At 42.4% G+C, this 15214-nt stretch overlaps 2 protein-coding genes and 3 non-coding genes across 8 annotated transcripts; 1 reads left to right on the top strand and 4 right to left on the bottom strand.

Moving 5' to 3' along the window:
* Window positions 1-484: 484 nt before the first annotated feature.
* On the bottom strand, window positions 485-9281 carry LOC139370330 (intraflagellar transport protein 56). 2 transcript variants are annotated; one of them, XM_071109744.1, is made up of 18 exons: window positions 8766-9281; window positions 8283-8429; window positions 7975-8067; window positions 7745-7859; window positions 7594-7643; window positions 5720-5865; window positions 5076-5247; window positions 4859-4933; window positions 4669-4771; window positions 4513-4568; window positions 4350-4403; window positions 4115-4178; window positions 3883-3971; window positions 3594-3677; window positions 3423-3492; window positions 1517-1623; window positions 1207-1340; window positions 485-918 (listed from the first exon to the last, which is right to left on the bottom strand). In XM_071109744.1, exons 1-18 carry the CDS (start codon window positions 8766-8768, stop codon window positions 804-806), a joined length of 1677 nt encoding a protein of 558 aa, XP_070965845.1. In that variant the 5' UTR covers window positions 8769-9281; the 3' UTR covers window positions 485-803. The 2 variants fall into 2 exon arrangements, with proteins under 2 accessions (XP_070965845.1, XP_070965846.1); XM_071109745.1 differs by lacking the exon at window positions 8766-9281 and having other exon boundaries at window positions 7998-8067; window positions 8283-8422.
* trnar-ccu (transfer RNA arginine (anticodon CCU)) lies at window positions 9254-9326 on the top strand. The gene has a single exon. It is a non-coding gene; the product is annotated as a tRNA-Arg (tRNA).
* A 612-nt stretch (window positions 9327-9938) lies between these two features.
* LOC139370331 (small ribosomal subunit protein uS2) lies at window positions 9939-14648 on the bottom strand. 3 transcript variants are annotated; one of them, XM_071109746.1, is made up of 8 exons: window positions 14535-14648; window positions 13373-13544; window positions 12670-12788; window positions 11967-12212; window positions 11249-11377; window positions 10524-10710; window positions 10348-10392; window positions 9939-10106 (listed from the first exon to the last, which is right to left on the bottom strand). In XM_071109746.1, the coding sequence occupies exons 1-8, from the start codon at window positions 14646-14648 to the stop codon at window positions 10012-10014; spliced, it is 1107 nt and encodes a 368-aa protein (XP_070965847.1). In that variant the 3' UTR covers window positions 9939-10011. The 3 variants fall into 3 exon arrangements, with proteins under 3 accessions (XP_070965847.1, XP_070965848.1, XP_070965849.1); XM_071109747.1 differs by having other exon boundaries at window positions 14506-14579; XM_071109748.1 differs by having other exon boundaries at window positions 10542-10710; window positions 14535-14578.
* On the bottom strand, window positions 10191-10309 carry LOC139371746 (small nucleolar RNA SNORA26). Its single transcript, XR_011627424.1, has one exon. It is a non-coding gene; the product is annotated as a small nucleolar RNA SNORA26 (small nucleolar RNA).
* LOC139371727 (small nucleolar RNA SNORA62/SNORA6 family) lies at window positions 12308-12451 on the bottom strand. Its single transcript, XR_011627406.1, has one exon. It is a non-coding gene; the product is annotated as a small nucleolar RNA SNORA62/SNORA6 family (small nucleolar RNA).
* Window positions 14649-15214: the final 566 nt, after the last annotated feature.

Here is a 15214-nt window from a genome sequence, read left to right as displayed (position 1 = left end):
TTTTATCAGATCATGTCTCCAGAATAATTTATGCATTTTGCTCACTAATATAGAAAATGGATGGCATCTGTTTTGATGCCATTCTTATGTCATCCATTCAGTCCTGAAATGCTGAATTGTGCGTTTTTCCACAATGACCTAGCTACACTCACAGTAAATCCCAAAAGGAACCAAACAAGCCAGTTGGGTGGTTCTGTGAGTTACCTATGACGCAACACAAGCAAACATTGGTGGACACCTGTTGAAATTGATGGGTTTTTTGTTCAGTTATTTTGTAGAGACACTACTTCCTTTAATTTAGATGAGGAAGAAGCTGATTAGCAATAGGGCATTTTGGACTTCAAAAGACAGTACATGTACTATTTCATTCAAATGTATGCCTACAGTATTTGTATTTGTGTCAGTATGGTCACAAAAAAACGACATCATGACAGAACTAGTGAATGCAGAGAGAACAAACAATAGAGAAAAAGGTCAACAACCCTTTATAAAGAGAATACAGTTTAATACTTGTATCAGCATCATTTGAGTAATACAAAATACACATTTCAATACAATCGATTGGCAAGATTGTACAGAATTATATACATTGCAAATAAAACATGTATTTCATGATATAAATACTGTGACTCGTACAATAAAGCGCATCAATACACATTGTGCATGACTCATGAGAACATGTTATTTTGTATATTTTTCACTAGTAAAAGAGTCTGATAAAAAATGCACATGTAAACCACATATATAATGTAATAACAACATGTAGTAAGTGTATTATGTGAGTTAAGCACTTTATGACATTGCTATGTCAGAGGAACCCTGTTGTCTTTGGCCCATTTCCTCAGAGCTCTGATAATGTACTCCACCTGGGGGTTCTGTGTGCTCCTCAACAGGGGCAGCACCTCCTTCAAGGTTTCCCTGTGGAACCACAGATAATGGTTATTAGTGATGGGAAGTTAGGAACAGGTCATATTGTACAATGGCAATTTTTTCATAACATTACCATAACGGTTGTCAATAAAGTTAAAAAGAAAGAGCTTGAATCACAAAAGTCACACTTTACCGTGCAATGTAAATTACACAAGGCACAAAAATGATGTACCAAAACATCTCTGTGGAGGACAAGATTTTCATATTTGATGTGTTGGTGACTATAAGTATAAGTCCAAATTGGACTAAAGACTAAGAAACTTAGCCAATACTTACTTCGACTCTCTGCCTGCCAGTATGAGCTGGAAGATTCCGACACAAGCCCCTCTCTTGCCCTCCCAGTAGTTGGAGTCGGGATCCAGTTTCTCCAGAGAATCGAACGCTTTGGCTGCCCAGTAGAACTGACCCATCTGAAAGCAGACAGACAGAGCAACATTTAATTGCATTGAATATTGAGAAAGCTTGGCCTTTGCTAATCTCGTCCCCAGTCTATTGTGGAGGAAGTCTGGTGTGGGAGATTAAGCCATTGCTGACTTGTGGTTAGCCTGGAAACTAAGTTAGTAGAGAGAATAGTAGTGAGCCTCACCTGATAGCAGTCATTGGCAATGAGTTGTAGGAGGCTGAAGGAGTCTGGCGAAGCCCCCATCTTCAGATACAGCTCCCAGGCTAGCCGGCCTTTCTGGTTCATGATGTCTGAGCGAGAGGAGAGACAACACTATTTAGATAATATATGTATTTAAATAAGTTAGTAATATATTTTGTTTCTTAGATCATGTATGTAGATATCGCATTGATGTAAAGGTATACAGTGCCTTGCGAAAGTATTCAGCCCCCTTGAACTTTGCGACCTTTTGCCACATTTCAGGCTTCAAACATAAAGATATAAAACTGTATTTTTTTGTGAAGAATCAACAACAAGTGGGACACAATCATGAAGTGGAACGACATTTATTGGATATTTAAAACTTTTTTAACAAATCAAAAACTGAAAAATTGGGCGTGCAAAATTATTCAGCCCCCTTAAGTTAATACTTTGTAGCGCCACCTTTTGCTGCGATTACAGCTGTAAGTCGCTTGGGGTATGTCTCTATCAGTTTTGCACATCGAGAGACTGAATTTTTTTCCCATTCCTCCTTGCAAAACAGCTCGAGCTCAGTGAGGTTAGATGGAGAGCATTTGTGAACAGCAGTTCAGTTCTTTCCACAGATTCTCGATTGGATTCAGGTCTGGACTTTGACTTGGCCATTCTAACACCTGGATATGTTTATTTTTGAACCATTCCATTGTAGATGTTGCTTTATGTTTTGGATCATTGTCTTGTTGGAAGACAAATCTCCGTCCCAGTCTCAGGTCTTTTGCAGACTCCATCAGGTTTTCTTCCAGAATGGTCCTGTATTTGGCTCCATCCATCTTCCCATCAATTTTAACCATCTTCCCTGTCCCTGCTGAAGAAAAGCAGGCCCAAACCATGATGCTGCCACCACCATGTTTGACAGTGGGTATGGTGTGTTCAGGGTGATGAGCTGTGTTGCTTTTATGCCAAACATAACATTTTGCATTGTTGCCAAAAAGTTCAATTTTGGTTTCATCTGACCAGAGCACCTTCTTCCACATGTTTGGTGTGTCTCCCAGGTGGCTTGTGGCAAACTTTAAACAACACTTTTTATGGATATCTTTAAGAAATGGCTTTCTTCTTGCCACTCTTCCATAAAGGCCAGATTTGTGCAATATACGACTGATTGTTGTCCTATGGACAGAGTCTCCCACCTCAGCTGTAGATCTCTGCAGTTCATCCAGAGTGATCATGGGCCTCTTGGCTGCATCTCTGATCAGTCTTCTCCTTGTATGAGCTGAAAGTTTAGAGGGACGGCCAGGTCTTGGTAGATTTGCAGTGGTCTGATACTCCTTCCATTTCAATATTATCGCTTGTACAGTGCTCCTTGGGATGTTTAAAGCTTGGGAAATCTTTTTGTATCCAAATCCGGCTTTAAACTTCTTCACAACAGTATCTTGGACCTGCCTGGTGTGTTCCTTGTTCTTCATGATGCTCTCTGCGCTTTTAACGGACCTCTGAGACTATCACAGTGCAGGTGCATTTATACGGAGACTTGATTACACACAGGTGGATTGTATTTATCATCATAAGTCATTTAGGTCAACATTGGATCATTCAGAGATCCTCACTGAACTTCTGGAGAGAGTTTGCTGCACTGAAAGTAAAGGGGCTGAATAATTTTGCACGCCCAATTTTTCAGTTTTTAATTTGTTAAAAAAGTTTTAAATATCCAATAAATGTCGTTCCACTTCATGATTGTGTCCCACTTGTTGTTGATTCTTCAGAAAAAAATACAGTTTTATATCTTTATGTTTGAAGCCTGAAATGTGGCAAAAGGTCGCAAAGTTCAAGGGGGCCGAATACTTTCGCAAGGCACTGTAGGTATTGAAAATGTATTGACAACAAATGGGTAATGTATTTCAGACTGGATACATACAGCAGCGAGTCAGCCAGCTCAGGTATACATAGTCAGTCTTCATCTTCTCACCCTGGATCAGCAGAAATATCTGAGTCCAATATAAAAGAATGTTATAACATGAACTTTGAACTGATTCAATACACTACTCCTGCAAGCAGTAATGCATTTTTCTATGTTGACAGTATGTACCTCCTCTGCTTCTTTGTAGTTGCCCAAGGCAGCTTTGGCCTGGGCGTAGTTGAAATTGAACGTATCCTCGGTATAGAAGTAACTCTGTTAATGACAAACCAAAAATAAACAAACAGAAATTATGCTTGCCTCCTTTCCCCAAGTATACATGTTAATTCCACACCAATCCATAAATATGTCAAGCACTCAAATGCAAAAAGAAAAAGAAAGTGATTATGTGTGTGCAAACATGCCTATGTGGTGTACTGTCCTATTGGTCTGTATGCTACATGTTTTGGGCCATGCAAACCTTGACTGAGTTGAGGTAGATGAGAACGTCTTCAAACTGCCTCAGAAGGAAGAAACAGGAAGCCATACACTGTCTTCCAGGTATCGTGTCTGAGGAGAGTGAGATACAGACAGTGAGACAAAGACGCACATGCTCACTCCAACGCAGATATACACACACACACACACACACACACACAAGCTAACTCCTAGCTTCTTGGTTGAATCGCTTTAGATTCATTCATTCACATTACCGCATTCGCTGGCTGAGCCTCCGACCAGCTGGAAGAACTGTTGAGCAATCTTCAGGTGATCCCTCTGCAGCAGAGATACAGGCAGGGACGAGGAGGAGGCAATAGAGACAGTCAGTCAGTCAGATTTCAGTGACGATCTACTTAACCAGGTTTATAAGACATTCCTAATCTACTCAGACATTTCTACTGTGTGGTCCTAGGAGGTTTTCGGGTAGTTTGTCAAACACTTACTCACCGATCCAATTTCTTGACCCAAAGCGGCATTCACCACTCCTTTCAAAATGTACTCCTTAAAGAAATAGATTTTGTTAAGACACTGCATGTACGCTATTAAGGCTTTAGTCTTTAAACAGCGAGACTTCCTCTTATGACACCTGATAATGTGAAACTATTACTACCTGTGGTGTGGTTGGCTCCAAGTCTTTTATGAGGGTGTAAGCCTCTTGAACATCATCTGAAACATAAAGATGCACATTATTGATGATAAAAGAGCCATTCAACGTTTCAATGTTAGGATTAGGATTCAAAGACAACCACCAGTGGCTAAGGCCCACCTTGTCTGAGGTAGTAGATGACCAGGTTCAACCGAGCCTCAGAGATGACATCAATCAACGGGGGCAGCACCTGCAACGCCCCCTCCCCACCACGAAACACCACCTGGGGTGATAGAGGTCAAAGGTTATAGAGCATGGGGTCACTGTCTTGCAAACACAGTCACACAACAGAGGTGGTGGAATGGGTTACCAGGTTATGCCGGATAAGCTCCTTAGCAAACTCAAAGGAGCAGGAGGAGATATCTATGAGGTTCTTTAACTCGGCCTGAGAGAGAAAATAACAAATTGAACCACATTATTTATTGCTGTACAATGACAAGTGTAGGCATGAACATCGACTGTGGTTGTTACGCGTGTAGATGCACGGCAGTCTGTTTTGACCGTAGACGCATACAGAGTTGCTTTACCTCAGCTGCCTTGCCATTGTACAGCCTGAAGTGGTTGCAGGCCTTGAGGTTGAGAGCGATGGTGGATTCAGGAATGCTCTGCAGATACACAGCCAACACCTCTTGGGAAACATCATAGTAGTCCAACTTGTAGTAGCACAGCGCTACGTACACGTTAAGAGCCAGGAAATCTCTGGTTAAAATAAATATGTAAATATGGTAAATATGGTAAAACACACAATAGCTAGTCCTATAGCTCACACTGCTCACACACACTTGAATATAAGTCCCTGTGCATCTTTCTCTCTTGCTTTTTGACTGCACCGTCCAATATAATGCACTTTTCTCCACTTTCTCCAATGCATCTTCCTCCACTGCAAAATAACTATAGCCTCCCTCCATCTTCTTGTCTCGGAAATGGAAAGGAAATGTGTCCTTCCTATTTTCTAATACTTAATCCTAAATGTATGGCTTATAGTATGTTTACTGTATATAGATATAATAATTTACAGTAAAATTGACACTGACTCATTCAGACAATCCACAATACCTATTGGTACTAGTGGGACCACTGTAATCTGGCATATGAGGGACTTGTGGGACTATGCTCTTGTCTATCAGTGATTTTGATGAAGGGACATGGGAGAATGGCCCAGTATAAGTACCTATTCTGTAGCAGGATGCGTTTGTAGATGTCGATGGCCTCCTGATAGTGTGATCTCATGTAGTGGATGGAGGCCAGGCTCAGCTGGTCCTCAGTCACATCCTCCAGGTTCTGGTGGAAACCCATCAGCTTCTTCTCATCGTTGAACTGGGAACAGAAAGGAAAGGCATGGTTGGTTTGTCTATTGCTTTGTTATTACACAAGTAGGTGTGCACCTAGGTATCATACAGTTGCATTACAAAGAAAAGGAAAAGTACACTGAACAAAAATATAAACATGTTTCATGAGCTGAAATAAAAGATCCCCCAAATTTTCTATACGCACAAATAGCTTATTTTGCTCAAATTTTGTGCAAATTTGTTTACATCCCGGTTAGTGAGCATTTCTCCTTTGCCAACACAATCCACCCACCTGACAGGTGTGGCATATCAGGAAGCTGATTAAACAGCATGATCATTACATAGGTACACCTTGTGCTGGGGACAATAAAAGTCCACTCTGAAATGTGCAGTTTTGTCACAACACAATGCCACAGATGTCTAAAATGTTTGAGGGAGCGTGTAATTGGCAAGCTGTTGCCAGAAAATGTAATGTTAATTTCTCTACCATAAGCCGCCTCCAACATAATTTTAGAGAATTTGACCATATGTCCAAATGGCCTCACAACCGTTGTGTGGGCGAGGGGTTTGCTGATGTCAATGTTGTGAACAGAGTGCCCCATGGTGGCGGTGAGGTTATGGCATGGGCAGGCATAAGCTACGGACAACGAACACAATTGCATTTTATCAATGGCAATTTTAATGCACAGAGATAACGTGACGAGATCCTGAGGCCCATTGTTGTGCTATTCATCCGCCGCCATCACCTCATGTTTCATCACGATAATGCATTGACCCATGTCGCAAGGATCTAAACAAAATTTCTGGAAGCTGAAAATGTCCCAGTTCTTCCATGGCCCGCATACTCACCAGATATGTCACCCAATGAGCATGTCTGTGATGCTCTGGATCGACATGTACGACAGCGTGTTCCAGTTCTCGCCCATATCCAGCAACTTCGCACAGCCATTGATGAGGAGTGAGACAACATTCCACAGGACACAATCAACAGCCTGATCAACTCTATGAGAATGAGATGTGTCACGCAGCACGAGGCAAATGGCGGTCACACCAGATACTGACTGGTTTTCGGATCCACGCCCCTACCATGTTGCGTTTATATTTTTGTTCAGTATAAGTATTGAGACTTGGGAATTGTGTAAAACATGACTTTATGCAACTGTTAGAGCTGAGCGATTAACTGAAATGTTGGTTATTTTTCCGTCTTTAAACAACTAACTGACCGATGGTTCAATTATTTTAATTACATTTTGTGCTCAATGCACAGTTTCTCTACAGATAAATCAAATCAAGCACAAACTGTACGATGTAGTAAGGGGTTGTAGTTTCCAAAAGGCCAATATTCAACATAGTTTAGCAAAGAAAACATGGTAATTAACTACAATGACCACAATCCATTGCGTGCCTACTTGTCTGGTCTGAGAAGGAGAAAAGAACGTGTGATCGAGAGGGATAGAGAGCAGTTGCTTCGTGATGTATCTCTACCTGAAAATACATGATCTATGATTGATAATTGGTATTCAGCAGTCATAAAAGTATGCCTTAATTACTTTGAAGAACTAGTAAAATAGTTTTTGTCAGACAGCATAGGTATCAGCTCTATGGTGATGAGACGATGACTTGGAAGGAAATAATACAGTCATCAAATAGGTCTAAAACAAATGTAATATACACAACAACTGAAATATTTTATTAAAGTAATGTGAATCAATTATGGTTAACATATTAAAGAATTCAGAAAAGTAACAGTTCTGACCTTATGAGCCAGGTGGAAGAGCAGGCGATTCTGAAGTGCACACTTTGGAGCTACAGGAAAAAAGGGGGAACACCTTATCGACTAGGGCAAGAAATAGCAACAGGAGGATGAAAAACAGAACATTTACAAAACATGTTCGCTAAATACTCACCCTTGTTTGCAGCCTCCTCTGCCTCTCTGTAGAGTCCCAGGAAAAACTGAGTGCAGGCCATATACACCCACACCTCCCCTGGTTCTTCTAACCGGAGTGTCAAGGCCCTGTACTCCTTTCATGGATATAAATAGACATATGTGTCAAATAGAGTATTGTAAAAATGGCTTTTTTTCAGACAATAATTAATTTGACTGAACAAACACGCACGCACACACACACACACACACCTCCATTGCTCTCTTGTAATCACCCAAGTGAAAGGCACAGTAGCCAATCCAAAGGTCTGCATGCTCCTCTTTTTCTCCAACATCTCGCTGAAACTGGAAGACAAAGCAACACATCAACAGTAGGACTCAGTGCTCTCGCTGTCACACGCACACACCTATGCAACTGTAATAAGGAAACAGAAAGACCTTAAGAGGACACAGGACTTTCACAGATCGCATGATATCTTGTCACATTTATTACAGAGTTGCTCATCATTCATTTGCTGATTGCACATGACAGCTAGCTACATGAGTTCCTATCTGGCTACCTCTAACAGAGTTTGTGCCCCAAGGTAGTCTCTCTGGTTGAGGTATTCCTCCAGGCGAGGGCTCTTCTTGGCTTTGTTTTTCTTCTTCTTCTCACTGACGCTAGCTGCAGAATCTCCACCTACTGCTGGCTTCACCCGAGACAGAATCTGGATGGATGTGACAAGGAAGAGAATCCTTATTGTGGACATGACAGCTGGCAATTTGTTTACTAAAGCGGGAATCAAACACTATTTGCACATTTGGTAAGATAGACGGTCATGTTTTAATAGATGTAGTGTAGCGCCTATCCTGTCAAACTAGCTACCTGCCATTACTTTCAAATTAACCTCGTCACATATCACAGATAGGTGAAATAGACTGGTAGCTGGCAAGCGACAATGATTAATCTAAAAAGCTAACTAGCTAACGTTAACTACACAGCAAGACTTTTAGCTAACAAACTAGTATGTTACTCAACTAGTAGGCTAACTTGTATGACTTACCATGACGGCACAGCAGTTACCCTTGCATAATGTCACTGTTCAGTTTGGAGAAATTGATTATAGCTAGATAACAACACTTGGTAACGTTAGTGGTAAATTAGCTACACGTTAGCACTATTAGAGTTTTTTCTAGCTAGAATTTGCATAGCTGGCTGGCTAGCTAACAGTGAACCAACAGATACGAAAAGACACCTTTTCTTTTCGCTGTCTAAAATTGTTATCAAAGAATAGCATGAATAAGTAAGGTGAACGAAGAGCATCAAGCTAGCTAACGTTAGCCACTAGCTAATGAAACGTCTGACTGTGATTTCCTTGCCGTGTGGGGATTACGCTTGTGTTGCCTAGCAACGTTGTTCATCCTTTTCACGATCAGATATCGAAATGCAAACTTAATTCTGGATTTAGCCCCATTCACGTGCATATTCGTCAAAAAAAATTGCCAACCACATGGCATTGAAACAGTGGGTTCATCACATGTATTCGGAACAGCCCCAGTGGCCTAATGGATAAGGCACTGGCCTCCTAAGCCAGGGATTGTGGGTTCGAGTCCCATCTGGGGTGATACTATTTTCACCCAGAAACTGAAACTTTCTAGGCATAATAACGTGAAATCAGTCTTGATAAAGGCGCTCTTGCCTGCAAAGTGGACATAGATGCTGTTCATGTCATTTAAATGCAACTCTGGGTCTGATTGGTGTTTACACTCCCCCCCACCCGTAGCTTTTGTTTAATGGACACGATGCCAAATAGGTCAAATCTGTCAAGAACTTTCTTAACCTGTTATGCACAAATTCACATCACAGGAGTCAACCGTCTGTCCCTTTAAAGCTAGAATCCTTAATTGAAACAAGTTTTGTAATAGTTGAACTAAGCTCATTAGGCATTTATAAATTATATTTTTCAAGAAACAAAATGTGTCTTTACTATTCAAGTCCAAAAATGGATGCAGCAACTAAGGATTCCATCTTTAAATATCAATTGTAAACTGAACAGTCACTATAATATTTGTATGGATTTCTGTGTATCCATTGTGACTCTGTGGTTGAGTGTTGAAGGCCAAACTGAAGACACCACATGAGTAGATGACAGATTCAATTCTATGTCAATGTGAAAAACACAATATAATAAACCCATGTATTTGTAATCGCCCTCATCCCAAGAAAAATAGACAAGTTTAAAAACAATAAGCCAAGTTTATTGACAGTCACTGTTTAAAGCACAGCTTTTTACTCTTGATTGACACCACTTAGGACCAATCAGCGGAGGCACCACCCCACTCGGTAGCCTGGGCGGTGGGGGCAGCGGACCAATCCTCTGTGGCGGGCTGGGCACTCCAATCCTCTGTAGGAATACAATCATGTGTGAGAAAATCCAAATCAAACCATTTATTGTACAAGACATTTCCACAGTCAAGAGAAAGAGAAATTGTGTTTCTCCCGACAGGATCCACAGTGAGGATTTGAGGCTTCACTACAGGTTTATGAGAGAACTACTCTACCCCCCTGTGTTAGTCATATAGGACATTTTAGGTCCTAGATGGGCAAAAAAGGGGCAATACTAATTTACTTTCAGTAGATCTTACCAGCAAAGCCTTCAGCTGCAGCTGGGGCCTTGGAAGGTGCAGCGGCTGAAAAGGAGAATTAAACAAAGTTTGAGTCAAATGTATTCCGGTAGACATTTTGTTTTGTGATTGTCAAAATGTGCTACTCCATCCACCTTTGCATTTGTGGCCTCCACTCCTGTGTATTCATTGCTTACCCTCAGTGAAGCTCTTACCCTCAATGCCAGCAGGGAACTGCTGGATGGGCACAGAGGGCACTGCCACTCCCTCGGACCAGTCGGCCACCTCGGGCTGGGCAAAGTCGGCCGTGGGGGCGGTCCACTCACCCTGGAACTCCTCCTTGCCAACAGCCTTCTCGGCCGCGGCCTGCTCCTCCTTCTCAATCTGGATCGGGACCGAAGAGGTTAGAAGTTAGGGATGTGACAGTCACAATTTGCGTGAGGGCTCAGGTAAGCAGGCACCACAGGTATATAGATTCTTAGCGCAAGCATACAACACTCCAACACCACATCAGAAGCATATTTTGCTTCAAGTTGTTCCATCACTGATTGAGATAGGTCAGTTACTGTTTCAGACTGCCATCTCACCCACAGTGATGGTTTTACTATTCCCTTCCAACGACAACTCACCCAGTCACTGACCGGACAAAGCAAGTGCTTTTAGAAGGAGAATGTGCATTCGAGGTCTCCAAACTCCATTCCTGAATAGCTACATGGTGAGCAGGCTTTTGTTCTAGTCCAGCACCAACACATCTGATGCAATTAATCGTGGTCCAGACAGAGGCCCATGATTAGTTAAGTTGTATCAAACAATTAGTGCAGGGCTAGAACAAAAACCCCAAACGCACAGCTCTCCACAATCAGATTTGAAAACCCCTGGTATAAACAGTGTGTGAACCATAGTGTCCCAGTATATCAGTTACCTCCTCTGGATCTCTGTAGAAGTAGAGATCAGGCATGACCTCCCAGGGGTGTTCCCTGGAGATGGTGCCCCTCATCCGCAGCACCTCCCTGGACAGCATCCACCACATCAGACCAACGGAGTGGTGGCCCTGGAACACATCAGACAACAGTCAGTTAGACATAGGGTTGTATAGTAAGTCAATGACGATTATGTGCACTGGCAACAGTCAGTCATACAGAGACACGAAGGCCGTCAACAGAATTGATCAGTCTAAACTAGTAGAATTGGTTAGTGGATTAACTGATACCAAGTAAAAACATGACTACATGGGAGGGCATCTTCAAATACTGACGAGGAAGTACAAAGGAAACTCCCTAGGTAGGAAGAGACCGAGTAGGGTTCATGGTTGTGGCTCAGGTCACTATCAAACTCCAGTCATGGGGCAGCAGCCCTACTGATGTTAGCGAAAACCCGGCCAGATCACTCTGGCACACTTCCGACACCTGAACACAGACATGCGACCGTGTCAGGCTTTAATTGTGTGCTGCATATTTTCATCAGTCTACCAGGATATCTGCGGAAGTCCCCATCTACTCTTTCACTTTGAGGAAACACCATTGGGGACAAAACTGATATGATAGGCTGTTAAAGTCATTCATATATATATATATATATATATATATATATAAATGTGAGACCACTAGAATATACATCTGTAGTCTATGGCCTGTCTGTACCTTGTTGTTGCAGGGGATGGCGATGTCCACGTATCTGAGGGGAGAGTCGGTGTTGCACATGGCGATAGTGGGGATGTTGACGTAGGAGGCCTCAGTCAGGGGCTGGTGGTCGGCACGGGGGTCTGTCACAATCAGGAGGCGGGGCTCACGGAAAGCAGCCTGGATCTGATTGGTGAAGGTTCCGGGGGTAAAACGACCGTGGAAGGTGGTGGCGCCGGTGGCGGATGCAAACTTCAGCACAGCCCTCTGGTTGGAGGAGAACGGAGAGTGGAGTTAGTGGATTGGCTAACAAGCAGGTGACCCAGCCAAGAATATAACTTAGCAGTAATTTAGTATGTTTTGGTTGTGGCTCAGGTTACTATCAAACTCCAGTCATTGGGCAGCAGCCCTACTGATGTTAGCGAAAACCCGGCCGGATCACTCTGGCACACTTCCGACACCTGAACACAGACATCGGACCGTGCCAGGCTTTAATTGTGTGCCGTTTAGCTAGTCACCCACAATTACATCAGGCCAACTGAGCTGACCAAAGTAATGTTCATTAGGGGACACCAGGAAATAAAAACAAGTTTCTTATTGGACAAGTTTAGATAGTACCTCTCCTCTTTAGACCGTTCACTTCCATTTTGCACCCCCTGAACATAACCCAGGAGAAACTCCGGGCCCTCGAATATGTCAGGTGAGCTAGCAGTGGGGGTCTCACCTGTCCAGTGTTCCTGGAGGAGATGACGCAGACATCAGCTGGGTTCTCAATGGCCACGATGGCACGGGCAGCCAGCAGCAGCTTCTCCCATGTCTTCTTCAGGTTGATGATGTACACACCTGAGGGGACAACCAGTTACATTATTTACATGTTGATACCTGACACGCATACAGCCATAATGTCTATACACATCCTAGCCTTTCTCAGGACAATCCATGAAGAAAAAGACTGTACCCATTAAAACTGACTGAGGACTGGTGTTTCACCCACATTAAGCTCATTATCTACTGAATAAATGTCTGAGCTAGAGAAAAACATTCAATATTAGGAAGAGATGTTCCATCACTGATTGAGATGGGTCAGTTACGGTTTCAGACTGCCATCTCACCCACAGTGATGGTTTTACTATTCCCTTCCAACGACAACTCACCCAGTCACTGATCGGACAACGCAAGTGCTTTTAGAAGGGGAATGTGTATTTAAGAGGTATCAACAACTCTGATCCTATAAACTTGTGTGCAGACTATTGTTCCTGCACCTGTTTCAGTGTATCACGTCAAGACCACAAATAGTTGAATTACCTATGATAATGCAGGGCTGGAAGAAAAGCATTCACATCCTCCAGTCAAAATATGTGCGAGTTCAGGAAGTCTTCAGATCATAAAGTGACAAATAACCAGGGTTCTCATATTCCTCCACTCACCATCACTCTTTCTCTTGTATGTGTAGTGCTCCATCTGGAAGTCCATGTTGGTACCTCCCAGGTGGGTCCCGGCTGCCAGGAACTTGAGCACATCCTCCTCCTTCATCTGCAGCACATCCAGACCTCCGGACATCGTGACCACTTTTCCTAAGTTACGAGTTATGTGGAAAAGCTGCAGGAAAAAAAAGAGACAGGTGAGATGTTACATAAAGGTAGGGAAGCAGAGAATGGTTGCAGTTGGAACTGAGGGGTCATTGTGGCTCAGGTCACTATCAAACTCCAGTCATGGGGCAGTAGCCCTACTGATGTTAGCGAAAACCCGGCCGGATCATTCTGGCACACTTCCGACACCTGAACACAGACATCAGACCGTGTCAGGCTTTAATTGTGTGCTGGACAACTGTCAATGCTGCAATGCTTATAATTATTTAGTGTACTTTTACAGGCACTTGCAACAGCATCCGTTTCTAAATACAAAATGTACAATTATTAAATAAAAAATATTGTTGCAGTTCCTTATGAATGACATCTGATCTCTTGAGTGATGATCGACATGAGCATGTGGGGAAGAGGGGCGGCAGGTAACAGTGGTTAGAGGGTTGGGCCAGTAACAGAAAGGTTGCTGGATCTCATCCCTGAGCCAACAAGGTACAAATCTGTTGTTCGGCACCTGAACAAGGCAGTTAACCCACTGTTCCCTGATAGGCCGTCATTGTAAATAAGAATTGGTTCTTCACCGGCTTGCCTTGTTAAATAATGGTTAAATAAAAAGTGTTGTAAGCAGCAAGTTTAGTCCACTAACCCCAATTCAGTGCAATATTACTGACCAATTAATATCAATAAATACAATGTTGCAAAAGAGCCTTACATGCGTGAAACTAGTCTAATTGAATTTATGGATGTTGGCTACCTCAGTTATTAGTATCCAACATCTTCAATGGATTTCACGAGCACGCATGGCTAACTAGCTACTAGTGCTAAGGTTAGTAGTAGCTACATGGCTTCTGGCCTAGCTGTCTAACATGTAATTCGCTATTTACAGCTGTTGGATTTATACGGATATGGGAAACATTTAGACACAATTTCCTAGTTGTTCGTAACAAGGCTTTAATATTGATCTCCGCAACTTTTACCTCAAGAAAATATAAAATTGTTATCTCACCACGAGACAACGCCGTATGGAGTTCTGTACCTCACGGTAAAAGAGAAAGAGAAACGGAAGTGACGTATTTATATACTGTAAATTCCACCAATCATCTTCCATTTCCGTCTCCATGATTGTAGTAGAACCAATTCATAAAAAGGTCGATAGATGGTAGTCAAATCATTTGAGACTAAAGTGCTATGAGAACGGGCATAAATTGTGATGGAAGCAGTTGTTACTTCAAATTCTGTTAAATGTATAATTAAATACAGTAAAGTTATTGCCAAGAGATCATGCCTTTACCACATATAGTAATGATTGATTGAACGGCTTTATAGTCTGTTTATGTCAGTAAAATTATAGGTTGCCATTTTGAGGTACTTATATCTTTGAATATTTTGATGCCATTTCAATTAAAACATTATCTAATTCGGTACTGTTCAAACGGAATATAAAATCCACTGCTTTGAAATTAAATTAATTCAGGCCACATCATAAGAAAGTGATTAGTTACAGCCGGTTCCTGTCTGGGATGAAATACATAGTCAGGAGAGAGAAGAGGAACACTGCAGCCCGCCTGGTTTTCAACCTTCCCAAGTTCTCCCGCTCCGCCGCAAAATCCACTGGCTTCCAGTGGATGCGAGCTTCGACTGGCTTCCAGTGGATGCGAGCTTCGACTGGAAGCCAGTGGATTTTGC

The sequence above is a fragment of the Oncorhynchus clarkii genome, chromosome 17 (assembly GCF_045791955.1).
Source record: "Oncorhynchus clarkii lewisi isolate Uvic-CL-2024 chromosome 17, UVic_Ocla_1.0, whole genome shotgun sequence".
Lineage (NCBI taxonomy): Eukaryota > Metazoa > Chordata > Actinopteri > Salmoniformes > Salmonidae > Oncorhynchus > Oncorhynchus clarkii.
Note: the sequence above shows the minus strand (reverse complement) of the source record. Positions and strands in the feature narration are given on the sequence as shown.